Source organism: Ascaphus truei, unplaced genomic scaffold, assembly GCF_040206685.1.
Source record: "Ascaphus truei isolate aAscTru1 unplaced genomic scaffold, aAscTru1.hap1 HAP1_SCAFFOLD_471, whole genome shotgun sequence".
NCBI lineage: Eukaryota > Metazoa > Chordata > Amphibia > Anura > Ascaphidae > Ascaphus > Ascaphus truei.
The window spans coordinates 228,058-245,501 of NW_027456802.1; the positions used below are offsets into that span (position 1 = coordinate 228,058).

A 17,444-nucleotide genomic window follows, 5' to 3' on the forward strand; every position below is an offset into this window, starting at 1 on the left:
GGGCGCCACTCTAATCCCCACGCACCACGCACTCGCACCACGCAGGGGAGGGAGGAGGTTACAGCACACACCCGGGCGCCACTCTAATCCCCACGCACCACGCACTCACACCACGCAGGGGAGGGAGGTTACAGCCCACACCCGGGCGCGACTCGAATCCCCACGCACCACGCACCCGCACCACGCAGGGGAGGGAGGAGGTTACAGCCCACACCCGGGCGCCACTCTAATCCCCACGCACCACGCACTCGCACCACGCAGGGGAGGGAGGAGGTTACAGCACACACCCGGGCGCCACTCTAATCCCCACGCACCACGCACTCGCACCACGCAGGGGAGGGAGGAGGTTACAGCACACACCCGGGCGCCACTCTAATCCCCACGCACCACGCACTCGCACCACGCAGGGGAGGGAGGAGAAGGTTACAGCCCACACCCGGGCGCGACTCGAATCCCCACGCACCACGCACTCGCACCACGCAGGGGAGGGAGGAGAAGGTTACAGCCCACACCTGGGCGCCACTCGAATCCCCACGCACCACGCACTCGCACCACGCAGGGGAGGGAGGAGAAGGTTACAGCCCACACCCGGGCGCCACTCTAATCCCCACGCACCACGCACTCGCACCACGCAGGGGAGGGAGGAGAAGGTTACAGCCCACACCCGGGCGCCACTCTAATCCCCACGCACCACGCACTCGCACCACGCACTCGCACCACGCAGGGGAGGGAGGAAAAGGTTACAGCACACATCCGGGCGCCACTCTAATCCCCACGCACCACGCACTCGCACCACGCAGGGGAGGGAGGAGAAGGTTACAGCACACACCCGGGCGCCACTCTAATCCCCACGCACCACGCACTCGCACCACGCAGGAGAGGGAGGAGAAGGTTACAGCCCACACCCGGGCGCCACTCTAATCCCCACGCACCACGCACTCGCACCACGCAGGGGAGGGAGGAGAAGGTTACAGCACACACCCGGGCGCCACTCTAATCCCCACGCACCACGCACTCGCACCACGCAGGGGAGGGAGGAGAAGGTTACAGCACACACCCCGTGCGCCACTCGAATCCCCACGCACCACGCACTCGCACCACGCAGGGGAGGGAGGAGACGGTTACAGCCCACACCCGGGCGCCACTCTAATCCCCACGCACCACGCACTCGCACCACGCAGGGGAGGGAGGAGAAGGTTACAGCACACATCCGGGCGCCACTCTAATCCCCACGCACCACGCACTCGCACCACGCAGGGGAGGGAGGAGGTTACAGCAAACACCCGGGCGCCACTCTAATCCCCACGCACCACGCACCACGCAGGGGAGGGAGGAGAAGGTTACAGCCCACACCCGGGCGCGGCTCTAATCCCCACGCACCACGCACTCGCACCACGCAGGGGAGGGAGGAGAAGGTTACAGCCCACACCCGGGCGCGGCTCTAATCCCCACGCACCACGCACTCGCACCACGCAGGGGAGGGAGGAGGAGGTTACAGCCCACACACGGGCGCCACTCTAATCCCCACGCACCACGCACTCGCACCACGCAGGGGAGGGAGGAGGAGGTTACAGCCCACAACCGGGCGCCACCCTAATCCCCACGCACCACGCATTCACACCACGCAGGGGAGGGAGGAGGAGGTTACAGCCCACACCCGGGCGCCACTCTAATCCCCACGCACCCGGGCGCGACTCGAATCCCCACGCACCACGCACTCGCACCACGCAGGGGAGGGAGAAGGTTACAGCCCACACCCGGGCACCACTCTACTCCCCACGCACCACGCACTCGCACCACGCAGGGGAGGGAGGAGACGGTTACAGCACACACCCGGGCGCCACTCTAATCCCCACGCACCACGCATTCGCACCACGCAGGGGAGGGAGGAGGTTACAGCCCACACCCGGGCGCCACTCTAATCCCCACGCACCACGCACTCGCACCACGCAGGGGAGGGAGGAGACGGTTACAGCCCACACCCGGGCGCCACTCTAATACCCACGCACCACGCACTCGCACCACGCAGGGGAGGGAGGAGACGGTTACAGCCCACACCCGGGCGCCACTCTAATCCCCACGCACCACGCACTCGCACCACGCACTCGCACCACGCAGGGGAGGGAGGAGAAGGTTACAGCCCACACCCGGGCGCCACTCTAATCCCCACGCACCACGCACTACGCAGGGGAGGGAGGAGGAGGTTACAGCCCACACCCGGGCGCCACTCTAATCCCCACGCACCACGCACTCGCACCACGCAGGGGAGGGAGGAGGAGGTTACAGCCCACACCCGGGCGCCACTCTAATCCCACGCACCACGCACTCGCACCACGCAGGGGAGGGAGGAGAAGGTTACAGCACACACCCGGGCGCCACTCTAATCCCCACGCACCACGCACTCGCACCACGCAGGGGAGGGAGGAGGTTACAGCACACACCCGGGCGCCACTCTAATCCCCACGCACCACGCACTCGCACCACGCAGGGGAGGGAGACGGTTACAGCACACACCCGGGCGCCACTCTAATCCCCACGCACTCGCACCACGCAGGGGAGGGAGGAGAAGGTTACAGCCCACACCCGGGCGCCACTCTAATCCGCACGCACCACGCACTCGCACCACGCAGGGGAGGGAGGAGACGGTTACAGCCCACACCCGGGCACCACTCTAATCTCCACGCACCACGCACTCGCACCACGCAGGGGAGGGAGGAGAAGGTTACAGCACACACCCGGGCGCCACCCTAATCCCCACGCACCACGCACTCGCACCACGCAGGGGAGGGAGGAGGAGGTTACAGCACACACCCGGGCGCCACTGTAATCCGCACGCACCACGCAGGGGAGGGAGGAGACGGTTACAGCCCACACCCGTGCGCCACTCTAATCCCCACGCACCACGCAGGGGAGGGAGGAGAAGGTTACAGCACACACCCGGGCGCCACTCTAATCCCCACGCACCACGCACTCGCACCACGCAGGGGAGGGAGGAGACGGTTACAGCCCACACCCGGGCGCCACTCTAATCCCCACGCACTCGCACCACGCAGGGGAGGGAGGAGAAGGTTACAGCCCACACCCGGGCGCCACTCTAATCCCCACGCACCACGCACTCGCACCACGCAGGGGAGGGAGGAGGAGGTTACAGCCCACACCCGGGCGCCACTCTAATCCCCACGCACCACGCACTCGCACCACGCAGGGGAGGGAGGAGGTTACAGCACACACCCGGGCGCCACTCTAATCCCCACGCACCACGCACTCACACCACGCAGGGGAGGGAGGTTACAGCCCACACCCGGGCGCGACTCGAATCCCCACGCACCACGCACCCGCACCACGCAGGGGAGGGAGGAGGTTACAGCCCACACCCGGGCGCCACTCTAATCCCCACGCACCACGCACTCGCACCACGCAGGGGAGGGAGGAGGTTACAGCACACACCCGGGCGCCACTCTAATCCCCACGCACCACGCACTCGCACCACGCAGGGGAGGGAGGAGGTTACAGCACACACCCGGGCGCCACTCTAATCCCCACGCACCACGCACTCGCACCACGCAGGGGAGGGAGGAGAAGGTTACAGCCCACACCCGGGCGCGACTCGAATCCCCACGCACCACGCACTCGCACCACGCAGGGGAGGGAGGAGAAGGTTACAGCCCACACCTGGGCGCCACTCGAATCCCCACGAACCACGCACTCGCACCACGCAGGGGAGGGAGGAGAAGGTTACAGCCCACACCCGGGCGCCACTCTAATCCCCACGCACCACGCACCACGCACTCGCACCACGCAGGGGAGGGAGGAGAAGGTTACAGCCCACACCCGGGCGCGACTCGAATCCCCACGCACCACGCACTCGCACCACGCAGGGGAGGGAGGAAAAGGTTACAGCACACACCCGGGCGCGGCTCTAATCCCCAGGCACCACACACTCGCACCACGCAGGGGAGGGAGGAGAAGGTTACAGCCCACACCCGGGCGCCACTCTAATCCCCACGCACCACGCACTCGCACCACGCACTCGCACCACGCAGGGGAGGGAGGAAAAGGTTACAGCACACATCCGGGCGCCACTCTAATCCCCACGCACCACGCACTCGCACCACGCAGGGGAGGGAGGAGAAGGTTACAGCACACACCCGGGCGCCACTCTAATCCCCACGCACCACGCACTCGCACCACGCAGGAGAGGGAGGAGAAGGTTACAGCCCACACCCGGGCGCCACTCTAATCCCCACGCACCACGCACTCGCACCACGCAGGGGAGGGAGGAGAAGGTTACAGCACACACCCGGGCGCCACTCTAATCCCCACGCACCACGCACTCGCACCACGCAGGGGAGGGAGGAGAAGGTTACAGCACACACCCGGGCGCCACTCGAATCCCCACGCACCACGCACTCGCACCACGCAGGGGAGGGAGGAGACGGTTACAGCCCACACCCGGGCGCCACTCTAATCCCCACGCACCACGCACTCGCACCACGCAGGGGAGGGAGGAGAAGGTTACAGCCCACACCCGGGCGCCACTTTAATCCCCACGCACCACGCACTCGCACCACGCAGGGGAGGGAGGAGGTTACAGCAAACACCCGGGCGCCACTCTAATCCCCACGCACCACGCACCACGCAGGGGAGGGAGGAGAAGGTTACAGCCCACACCCGGGCGCGGCTCTAATCCCCACGCACCACGCACTCGCACCACGCAGGGGAGGGAGGAGAAGGTTACAGCCCACACCCGGGCGCGGCTCTAATCCCCACGCACCACGCACTCGCACCACGCAGGGGAGGGAGGAGGAGGTTACAGCCCACACATGGGCGCCACTCTAATCCCCACGCACCACGCACTCGCACCACGCAGGGGAGGGAGGAGGAGGTTACAGCCCACAACCGGGCGCCACCCTAATCCCCACGCACCACGCATTCACACCACGCAGGGGAGGGAGGAGGAGGTTACAGCCCACACCCGGGCGCCACTCTAATCCCCACGCACCCGGGCGCGACTCGAATCCCCACGCACCACGCACTCGCACCACGCAGGGGAGGGAGAAGGTTACAGCCCACACCCGGGCACCACTCTACTCCCCACGCACCACGCACTCGCACCACGCAGGGGAGGGAGGAGACGGTTACAGCACACACCCGGGCGCCACTCTAATCCCCACGCACCACGCATTCGCACCACGCAGGGGAGGGAGGAGGTTACAGCCCACACCCGGGCGCCACTCTAATCCCCACGCACCACGCACTCGCACCACGCAGGGGAGGGAGGAGGAGGTTACAGCCCACACCCGGGCGCGGCTCTAATCCCCACGCACCACGCATTCACACCACGCAGGGGAGGGAGGAGGAGGTTACAGCCCACACCCGGGCGCCACTCTAATCCCCACGCACCACGCACTCGCACCACGCAGGGGAGGGAGAAGGTTACAGCCCACACCCGGGCGCGGCTCTAATCCCCACGCACCACGCACTCGCACCACGCAGGGGAGGGAGGAGAAGGTTACAGCCCACACCCGGGCGCGGCTCTAATCCCCACGCACCACGCACGGGAGGGAGGAGGAGGTTACAGCCCACACACGGGCGCCACTCTAATCCCCACGCACCATGCACTCGCACCACGCAGGGGAGGGAGGAGGAGGTTACAGCCCACAACCGGGCGCCACCCTAATCCCCACGCACCACGCATTCACACCACGCAGGGGAGGGAGGAGGAGGTTACAGCCCACACCCGGGCGCCACTCTAATCCCCACGCACCCGGGCGCGACTCGAATCCCCACGCACCACGCACTCGCACCACGCAGGGGAGGGAGAAGGTTACAGCCCACACCCGGGCACCACTCTACTCCCCACGCACCACGCACTCGCACCACGCAGGGGAGGGAGGAGACGGTTACAGCACACACCCGGGCGCCACTCTAATCCCCACGCACCACGCATTCGCACCACGCAGGGGAGGGAGGAGGTTACAGCCCACACCCGGGCGCCACTCTAATCCCCACGCACCACGCACTCGCACCACGCAGGGGAGGGAGGAGGAGGTTACAGCCCACACCCGGGCGCGGCTCTAATCCCCACGCACCACGCATTCACACCACGCAGGGGAGGGAGGAGGAGGTTACAGCCCACACCCGGGCGCCACTCTAATCCCCACGCACCACGCACTCGCACCACGCAGGGGAGGGAGAAGGTTACAGCCCACACCCGGGCGCGGCTCTAATCCCCACGCACCACGCACTCGCACCACGCAGGGGAGGGAGGAGAAGGTTACAGCCCACACCCGGGCGCGGCTCTAATCCCCACGCACCACGCACTCGCACCACGCAGGGGAGGGAGGAGGAGGTTACAGCCCACACACGGGCGCCACTCTAATCCCCACGCACCATGCACTCGCACCACGCAGGGGAGGGAGGAGGAGGTTACAGCCCACAACCGGGCGCCACCCTAATCCCCACGCACCACGCATTCACACCACGCAGGGGAGGGAGGAGGAGGTTACAGCCCACACCCGGGCGCCACTCTAATCCCCACGCACCCGGGCGCGACTCGAATCCCCACGCACCACGCACTCGCACCACGCAGGGGAGGGAGAAGGTTACAGCCCACACCCGGGCACCACTCTACTCCCCACGCACCACGCACTCGCACCACGCAGGGGAGGGAGGAGACGGTTACAGCACACACCCGGGCGCCACTCTAATCCCCACGCACCACGCATTCGCACCACGCAGGGGAGGGAGGAGGTTACAGCCCACACCCGGGCGCCACTCTAATCCCCACGCACCACGCACTCGCACCACGCAGGGGAGGGAGGAGGTTACAGCCCACACCCGGGCGCGGCTCTAATCCCCACGCACCACGCATTCACACCACGCAGGGGAGGGAGGAGGAGGTTACAGCCCACACCCGGGCGCCACTCTAATCCCCACGCACCACGCACTCGCACCACGCAGGGGAGGGAGGAGAAGGTTACAGCCCACACCCGGGCGCGGCTCTAATCCCCACGCACCACGCACTCGCACCACGCAGGGGAGGAAGGAGGTTACAGCAAACACCCGGGCGCCACTCTAATCCCCACGCACCACGCACTCACACCACGCAGGGGAGGGAGGAGGTTACAGCCCACACCCGGGCGCGACTCGAATCCCCACGCACCACGCACTCGCACCATGCAGGGGAGGGAGGAGAAGGTTACAGCCCACACCCGGGCGCCACTCTAATCCCCACGCACCACGCACTCGCACCACGCAGGGGAGGGAGGAGAAGGTTACAGCACACACCCGGGCGCCACTCTAATCCCCATGCACCACGCACTCGCACCACGCAGGGGAGGGAGGTTACAGCCCACACCCGGGCGCCACTCTAATCCCCACGCACCACGCACTCGCACCACGCAGGGGAGGGAGGAGAAGGTTACAGCCCACACCCGGGCGCCACTCTAATCCCCACGCACCACGCACTCGCACCACGCAGGGGAGGGAGGAGAAGGTTACAGCCCACACCCGGGCGCCACTCTAATCCCCATGCACCACGCACTCGCACCACGCAGGGGAGGGAGGTTACAGCCCACACCCGGGCGCGGCTCTAATCCCCACGCACCACGCACTCGCACCACGCACTCGCACCACGCAGGGGAGGGAGGAGAAGGTTACAGCACACACCCGGGCGCGACTCGAATCATTTAAAAAAACAAACAAACATTAGCAGCTATGATCAAAGTGTGAACACCTAAAGAGATGTTGCAAAACTCACCACGCACCCGCGCCACTGGACCTCGTTCACCGCTCAGTCTCTGGGTGTAGATTCGGTGTCTCAGAGACGGAGCGGGAAACGCGACCCAGCGCCTCCATTTCTGGAAGTTGCGCAAACCCGCTGCGCTCATTCTGACGTTTTTATATTCCGGTTTATAAAAGTTAAAACCGTCTACACTACTGTCGGCATTTTCTATCAGACCCGCTGGCGCTTACAGATCTAACACAGACGCCCTGCGGGAGATCCCCTTCAGCCCGATGGGAGACAAACCTCCATCAGAAGTGCTCTGAATACGCGGGTTTGGAATTGGGGAAATGCGAGATTACAGGACTCTAGTTTACGCTGCGGGAACGTATCACACTGGTTTTGTCTTTTTACTCTTCCCTTTTTTCCGGCTGTGAACCCGCGCTCCCCTCATCATGAAGAATCGCGCACGTTGGGAAGAAGTCTTGGAACTGCTCTACAAAAGGGTTTCAGCTGCTTTACAATCTAAATCCCTGCACTTCATTTGCTCATCGCTAATTATAAAGCACATGGTCTGGTTTCCTAAGGCTTCCGATATGAAGATATTTTATAGACTGGGACTTACTCCAAGTAGTACTAATTATTTAATCCAAAAGGCAGGGGTGTTTAGTTCAAATATATACGAGTGCATGTAATTTCTCTGTTTAATTAGTAAGAGAACTAAAATTAGGATTTTTCCTACAACACTAGCATAGGTCAACTTTGAAACGTCGACGAACCTTAATCACACAGATAAAGGATGCGCTTTACCTCGTCTCCGTCTCATGTGAGTTTGTGCATCGCGGTACCATGAGTAAGAGAATAAGAGCAGGTGACAAAGCTTGGGGATTGCATAGAACCTGAAGCATTTAAAGGAGAGAGCCGAGCTGTTTGTTATTTTCTAACACAGGGTTGAAGCAGGAGGTTTTGGGAGCTGAACCCCATTAATCTCAGCTCTGGGGACCCCCTGCTTCCGGAGATACTCACCTCCATAGGGGGCGCCGGTAACTCTCTGCTTTATAAAGCTCCCACATCACGTGGGCCAATAGGAAGCCGCACCGGGTGATGTCACGGCTTCCTATAGGCCCGCAGGTCGATGGAGCTTTTAAACTCCGCCATTATGTGATCCCTGCTAACCGCGAGGAGAAGCTACTGGCGCCCACTACGGGGCTATGCATCTCTAGAAGCAGGGGGTCCCTGGAGCTGAAATGAATGGGGTTCAACGCCAGAGACCCCCTTCAATCCTATGTCAAGTCTCTTTAATGGGCTTCTAAACCAGACGATGTGTTTCATGATTACTCGCTGGGAAAAGTGTATGCAGCTACCTAATCTGCACCCCTAAAACGGTTACCATTATTATACTGGGGGTTAGGAAGTTGGCTGGAGCCATAGGACACACACGTTAATAAGAGATAGTTTAATCACAGGGACGAGAAGAGGCAGCCATGTTAGATGTGACCCATCCCATATTTTAGCCTGAAGGCGCTTCAGCACAATTAAATGAAGAAAGAGGCTGAGATTTAGCAGAGATCTCCGCATCACCTCGCCCGTCGGGAGTAATGTGGGTTCTGGAACAGGCCGGCTGTGTTACCTCGAGTAAATCAATGACCAACTGCATGAGTTCCCTGCAACGGGGCAGCAAACGTAGTACTGCAGGGGCCACTTACCTAATGAGACAACGGGGCAGCAAACATAGTACTGCAGGGGCCACTTACCTAATGAGACAACGGCCAGCAAATGTAGTACTGCAGGGGCCACTTACCTAATGAGACAACGGGCAGCAAACATAGTACTGCAGGGGCCACTTACCTAATGAGACAACGGGGCAGCAAACATAGTACTGCAGGGGCCACTTACCTAATGAGACAACGGCCAGCAAACATAGTACTGCAGGGGCCACTTACCTAATGAGACAACGGGGCAGCAAACATAGTACTGCAGGGGCCACTTACCTAATGAGACAACGGCCAGCAAACATAGTACTGCAGGGGCCACTTACCTAATGAGACAACGGGGCAGCAAACATAGTACTGCAGGGGCCACTTACCTAATGAGACAACGGGGCAGCAAATGTAGTACTGCAGGGGCCACTTACCTAATGAGACAACGGGGCAGCAAACATAGTACTGCAGGGGCCACTTACCTAATGAGACAACGGCCAGCAAACATAGTACTGCAGGGGCCACTTACCTAATGAGACAACGGCCAGCAAATGTAGTACTGCAGGGGCCACTTACCTAATGAGACAACAGGGCAGCAAACATAGTACTGCAGGGGCCACTTACCTAATGAGACAACAGGGCAGCAAACATAGTACTGCAGGGACCACTTACCTAATGAGACAACGGCCAGCAAATGTAGTACTGCAGGGGCCACTTACCTAATGAGACAACGGGGCAGCAAATGTAGTACTGCAGGGACCACTTACCTAATGAGACAACGGGGCAGCAAATGTAGTACTGCAGGGGCCACTTACCTAATGAGACAACGGCCAGCAAACATAGTACTGCAGGGGCCACTTACCTAATGAGACAACGGCCAGCAAACATAGTACTGCAGGGGCCACTTACCTAATGAGACAACGGCCAGCAAACATAGTACTGCAGGGGCCACTTACCTAATGAGACAACGGCCAGCAAATGTAGTACTGCAGGGGCCACTTACCTAATGAGACAACGGGCCAGCAAACATAGTACTGCAGGGACCACTTACCTAATGAGACAACGGGGCAGCAAACATAGTACTGCAGGGACCACTTACCTAATGAGACAACGGCCAGCAAATGTAGTACTGCAGGGGCCACTTACCTAATGAGACAACGGGGCAGCAAATGTAGTACTGCAGGGGCCACTTACCTAATGAGACAACGGCCAGCAAATGTAGTACTGCAGGGGCCACTTACCTAATGAGACAACGGGGCAGCAAATGTAGTACTGCAGGGGCCACTTACCTAATGAGACAACGGGGCAGCAAACATAGTACTGCAGGGGCCACTTACCTAATGAGACAACGGGGCAGCAAACGTAGTACTGCAGGGGCCACTTACCTAATGAGACAACGGCCATCAAATGTAGTACTGCAGGGGCCACTTACCTAATGAGACAACGGCCATCAAATGTAGTACTGCAGGGGCCACTTACCTAATGAGACAACGGCCAGCAAATGTAGTACTGCAGGGGCCACTTACCTAATGAGACAACGGCCAGCAAATGTAGTACTGCAGGGGCCACTTACCTAATGAGACAACGGCCAGCAAATGTAGTACTGCAGGGGCCACTTACCTAATGAGACAACGGCCAGCAAATGTAGTACTGCAGGGGCCACTTACCTAATGAGACAACGGCCAGCAAATGTAGTACTGCAGGGGCCACTTACCTAATGAGACAACGGCCAGCAAACATAGTACTGCAGGGGCCACTTACCTAATGAGACGACGGGGCAGCAAACATAGTACTGCAGGGACCACTTACCTAATGAGACAACGGGGCAGCAAACGTAGTACTGCAGGGACCACTTACCTAATGAGACAACGGCCAGCAAACATAGTACTGCAGGGACCACTTACCTAATGAGACGACGGGGCAGCAAACATAGTACTGCAGGGACCACTTACCTAATGAGACAACGGGGCAGCAAACATAGTACTGCAGGGACCACTTACCTAATGAGACAACGGGGCAGCAAACATAGTACTGCAGGGGCCACTTACCTAATGAGACAACGGGGCAGCAAACATAGTACTGCAGGGACCACTTACCTAATGAGACAACGGCCAGCAAACATAGTACTGCAGGGACCACTTACCTAATGAGACAACGGGGCAGCAAACATAGTACTGCAGGGGCCACTTACCTAATGAGACAACGGGGCAGCAAACATAGTACTGCAGGGACCACTTACCTAATGAGACAACGGCCAGCAAACATAGTACTGCAGGGGCCACTTACCTAATGAGACAACGGGGCAGCAAACATAGTACTGCAGGGGCCACTTACCTAATGAGACAACGGGGCAGCAAACATAGTACTGCAGGGACCACTTACCTAATGAGACAACGGGGCAGCAAACATAGTACTGCAGGGACCACTTACCTAATGAGACAACGGGGCAGCAAACATAGTACTGCAGGGACCACTTACCTAATGAGACAACGGCCAGCAAACATAGTACTGCAGGGACCACTTACCTAATGAGACAACGGGGCAGCAAACATAGTACTGCAGGGACCACTTACCTAATGAGACAACAGGGCAGCAAATGTAGTACTGCAGGGACCACTTACCTAATGAGACAACGGGGCAGCAAACATAGTACTGCAGGGACCACTTACCTAATGAGACAACGGGGCAGCAAACATAGTACTGCAGGGGCCACTTACCTAATGAGACAACGGGGCAGCAAACATAGTACTGCAGGGGCCACTTACCTAATGAGACAACGGCCAGCAAACATAGTACTGCAGGGGCCACTTACCTAATGAGACAACGGCCAGCAAATGTAGTACTGCAGGGACCACTTACCTAATGAGACAACGGGGCAGCAAACGTAGTACTGCAGGGACCACTTACCTAATGAGACAACAGGGCAGCAAATGTAGTACTGCAGGGACCACTTACCTAATGAGACAACGGCCAGCAAACATAGTACTGCAGGGACCACTTACCTAATGAGACAACAGGGCAGCAAACATAGTACTGCAGGGGCCACTTACCTAATGAGACAACGGGGCAGCAAACATAGTACTGCAGGGGCCACTTACCTAATGAGACGACGGCCACACTCTCTGGGAGGAAATGGAGCCGATACTTTATCAGTAAATGCACCAATATGATGCAAATCGCTGGGGAGGAAAGAGACACACGCGTTATAATACACCAGGAAAACAGTACGCGCTGGGGAGGAAAGAGACACACGCGTTATAATACACCAGGAAAACAGTACGCGCTGGGGAGGAAAGAGACACACGCGTTATAATACACCAGGAAAACAGTACGCGCTGGGGAGGAAAGAGACACACGCGTTATAATACACCAGGAAAACAGTACGCGCTGGGGAGGAAAGAGACACACGCGTTATAATACACCAGGAAAACAGTACGCGCTGGGGAGGAAAGAGACACACGCGTTATAATATACCAGGAAAACAGTACGCGCTGGGGAGGAAAGAGACACACGCGTTATAATACACCAGGAAAACAGTACGCGCTGGGGAGGAAAGAGACACACGCGTTATAATACACCAAGAAAACAGTACGCGCTGGGGAGGAAAGAGACACACGCGTTATAATACACCAGGAAAACAGTACGCGCTGGGGAGGAAAGAGACACACGCGTTATAATACACCAGGAAAACAGTACGCGCTGGGGAGGAAAGAGACACACGCGTTATAATACACCAGGAAAACAGTACGCGCTGGGGAGGAAAGAGACACACGCGTTATAATACACCAGGAAAACAGTACAAATGGATTATTAGCAAAAATGTACTAAAAGCGGCAATCCAAGCTGGCCATTTCCCCCTTCCCCCTCCCCTTAAAAAAAATGACTACTGAAGCAGTGTCTCCGGCTCTGCTTAGCAAGCGGGGTTCACGTAATGGCCGCTTCTCAAAGCTCCCTAGATTGGTGCACATAAATGTCCCACCTTTCAATATATATCAAATAGTCCCCAGTCCGGTTCTTTTCTCCGCTTATTCAGAGACAATGGAAAACATCTGTCACAGCCTCATGTCAGCCCGTTACATCACTCGGGCAGATAGCATTCAGTTATAGAGGGGAGAATCTGTAGCTGAGTTGTTCTTAGCTTGGATGGTAAATGGGTCTGTATGTGTACATTCACATATACTCTTTATATGTTTTCTTCCAACCGCCTTAACATAGCAATCACCGTTTTTCTCAGAGTCAGCCCAAAATGTTTTTAGCCAATCATCACTGCCAGAACACCCGTTCTCTATTTAGCAATATTTACTCTGATCTGGAAGACCCTCTTAGTTCTGTCACTAAGTAACTACAGTTAACCCTAAGTTCCCTATCTTATAAGACCTCTCTCTATTGTATTATCTTTCTAAGTATTTAACTAACCTTTGATTCCAAACTCAAAACCATATACTATTCAACTCAGCAGACATTAAATATACCAAGTTTCTAAATCACATAAAACATGTCTACACCTGCCTGTCTTCAGATTGATTAACTTCTTACGTTTGCAGAGGTAGTTTATCATTTTCCAATATAATTTCTAACTTAATACCAACCCCACCCACCCCCAGACTTTGTGACTTTATATTGATGACCTCGCAGGCAGCAGAAGGAGCGGCTCAGTGAGTAAAGGCTGACTGATTACAACGACACTGAGTGTGAATCAGGGGAACCTGGTTCAATTCCCGGTGTCAGCTCCTTGTGACATTGGGCAAGTCACTTTATCTCCCTGTGCCTCAGGCACCAAAATCATAGATTGTAAGCTCACTTGGGCAGGGTCTGTGTCTGTCATATTCCTATGTGCTGCGTACCGCTCACTGTACTGTAATTGTGACGCGTAAGAAACTAAATCATTTTGAGTGGGGAGTGATTGATGCTTTCACATTGACAGAGTACAGAACACAATAGTGTTTGCTGAAACAATCATTGTTAAGCGACTTCAACATAGATCTCATTTATTTAATTAACCATTGTATCTTTTGGTTTTGCTACACCCCAGTGGTGTTTTAAAACCGTCATTGCCCATAAAGAAAAAGTGAGCCACGAAAGTAATCAAAGTGCTTCAATAGCAGAAAAGTCCCACTCCAGATTACGCAGATGTTAAAGATGAGTGTCAATCGATGTAAAAGTCTTCTAGAAAGAGAGGAATATTTGAAAACAGTAAAACGTGAAATCCTATATGGTTCTCTTTTTAAATTAATCAGTTCTGTAGAAGCAGATAATACGTACTGCATAAAATATATATACAGTATATTATTCAACTCTTGATGCCATTTAAATGAGTTTTAAAGCCTCTTTTCATTCCTATAGCAGGTTTTAGCACCTCCCCAGCAGTGCAAGATCTGTGCTACACTTTCCTGTTTGTGATCATTTGTTGCCAATGTTCCCAGCAGTTTGAGCTGCAAACTGTAACAATATATAATGTTACCCCAGTAATATAAGGATACATTGTAGCTGGTAAGTTACACTGATTGAAGCAGCCATTATATTAGGGGCACACTCAGGATTTTTGCAGATTTATGACAGGAGCACCAAACAATTCCCAATTTAGGTAAGAATGTAGAATTATACATTTACTCATGCTTTACATACACAATGCAGTAGAACTGCCGTTTAACGCGTGACATGGAACAAGGAATCCCAAGATTGAACTTTTTGTTTTTTTTACATAGATTGAGTGTTCAGTGATTTAACATTTCCGTAAGCTGGAGCATGTGACTGGAACATTTGACTGGAACATGTGACTGGAATGACACGCACATTTGCAACATACACATGACTATCTTCTGACCATATGTCAGCCTAGTGAACAAAGCCAAAAATCTCAAAGATAGCTTTAACAATATCTTAAGTGTGAGACTTGCTCCCAGGCGGGAAATCACACGGAGACCAAAATAACAAATACAAGGCAGTGCATTGTTTGCTAGGAATGAAGCTTCTGCCTCCAGAACAGCGACGTCACCGGGGGGACGTGAGGATTACCGTGCGTGCCAGACCTAAATATAATACATTCAGGTAACCTCCATTTACTGAACATGCAATTTGGATGAAGACAGCAAGAATGTGCCTCTGCTTTTTGTGGACACGTCTAAAATATATACTTTTTGTTTCAAAAGCTATTCAAACAAAAGACAAAAAGTTGGCACAGAAATCCATATTGCACACAGAGACTGGAGGTGGGGGGGGGTTGGAGTGGAGCTGGAGGTAGCGGGGGTGGGGGGGGGAGCTGGAGGTAGCGGGGGTGGGGGGGGGGGAGCTGGAGGTAGCGGGGGTGGGGGGGGGGAGCTGGAGGTAGCGGGGGGGGGAGCTGGAGGTAGTGGTTGGGGGGGGAGCCTTCATCCTGCTGACCACCGGTGGCATTTTGTTCCCTGGAGTGATCGCGAGTGCCCCATCACAAACACATTTAAAACCCATCCAGTCATTGACATATTTGGATCCAGATATTTGGGCGCAAACCTGTGATGGTTTTCAGGAGTTACTTCACTCAATGCGAATCCTGCAAAGACTGCAACCCTCTTGTATGCTTTAAATGTCCAAGTGTCAAAAATGCGTCTTCCCAATCCTGAAGAGCTACGTTCCCTCCGGCAAGAAGTCTTCAAGGGCCCAGGTGTTCTCCAGCGCAGAGAAGACTGCCTCACATCATACTGAACAGAGACCTGACAGAGGAGGTCTATCACCCAGAACAAGGGAGGAGGAGCGGCTCAGTGAGTAAAGACTGACTCTGGAAACAATGACACCGAGTGTGAATCAGGGGATTCCCGGTGTCGGCTCCTTGTGACCTTGGGCACGTCACTTTATCTCCCTGTGCCTCAGGCACCAAAATCTAGATTGTAAGCTCTGCGGGGCAGGGACTGTGTCTGTAACATTCCTATTTGCTGCGTGCCGCGCGCTGTACTGTAATTGTGACGCGCTGTGTGTCCCGTTGGGAGAAAAGCGCTATATGGAATAAATTGAATATTATTATTATTATTAAGTAGTGGAACTTACCTAGAACTAGCAGACTAAAGAATATGGACATGCCGCTGGACTGCTCCTCCTGCTGGGCCTGGACCCCAGTCTGTACTGGGATAATGGGCTTTGCTGGTGTAGGTAGCACCAGCTTTGTAGTAAATGCAAGGGTGGTAAGCAGCGTAGTGTTGATATCTCCATGGGTAGCATTGTGAAACCTGCAAGACAGACATTACAGGATTACCTGACATATATACACACACCATTAGATTAGTAAATATACCTATAGCACGTGCAACATCTTTGTATTCTAGTTGTCGTTAAAAACATCGCTTATAATAATTTTAACACAATACATGTGATGTGCAGCTGAGTTTTAAACAAGTTCTTATTCACACCCAGATCTGTAATGCCAGTGATCGTTCGTAGTACTCAGAACAAATTACATATCTTAATAATAAAGATGAGGAAGGTCTCAAAAAAAATGATGACCCGAACATGGTTTGAATACATCCAGTTACCAGTCAAAATATCATCTTGTCCAAAAGGCCAAAATCAGTGAGATCTGATAGTTCTGTATAAATACGCATTATATGGAGAATTTCTTAATTCCAGCAATTCAGACATCACTAGTCTCAAGAAGCCAGGGATGCTGATAACAGATAGAAGATTCTTCCATTGAATGAAAGAAAATATATATTTTATTACAAGTATTAATCTTAAAAGATATAAACAGTTTTCATTCTATACACAAACTGTACAAACACTTATTATATTATGAAAATGTTTGATTCAGTCAGATACAAACTGTCTACGTAACACACCAAACAAAGACATCGAGAGCACAAGTTATGGACTTTATTCAACAATACAAGGTCACCAATGATAGGCCCACGAGTTGACGATTCACTACACTGCAATAGCCGTTAGCAGCCGGTAACAAGCATTACGGTGAATAGCGCTTCAAGATCAGCCATTCAGCGCAGGTCTTTTCACCGGACAGCCCGTGGGGGGGTTTAAAGGGACCGCTGGGCTGG

General features: G+C 55.6%; 1 protein-coding gene across 1 annotated transcript in view; it reads right to left on the reverse strand.

Moving 5' to 3' along the window:
• SLC9A8 (solute carrier family 9 member A8) overlaps nt 1–17,444 on the reverse strand; it is a 73,252-nt gene that overhangs the window by 53,823 nt on the left and 1,985 nt on the right. The window contains exons 2-3 of the mRNA XM_075584182.1: nt 16,447–16,625; nt 12,525–12,605 (exon numbers count right to left, since the gene is read on the reverse strand). Coding sequence (XP_075440297.1) covers nt 12,525–12,605; nt 16,447–16,625 — 260 coding nt within the window. The remainder of the gene's footprint in view (nt 1–12,524; nt 12,606–16,446; nt 16,626–17,444) is intronic.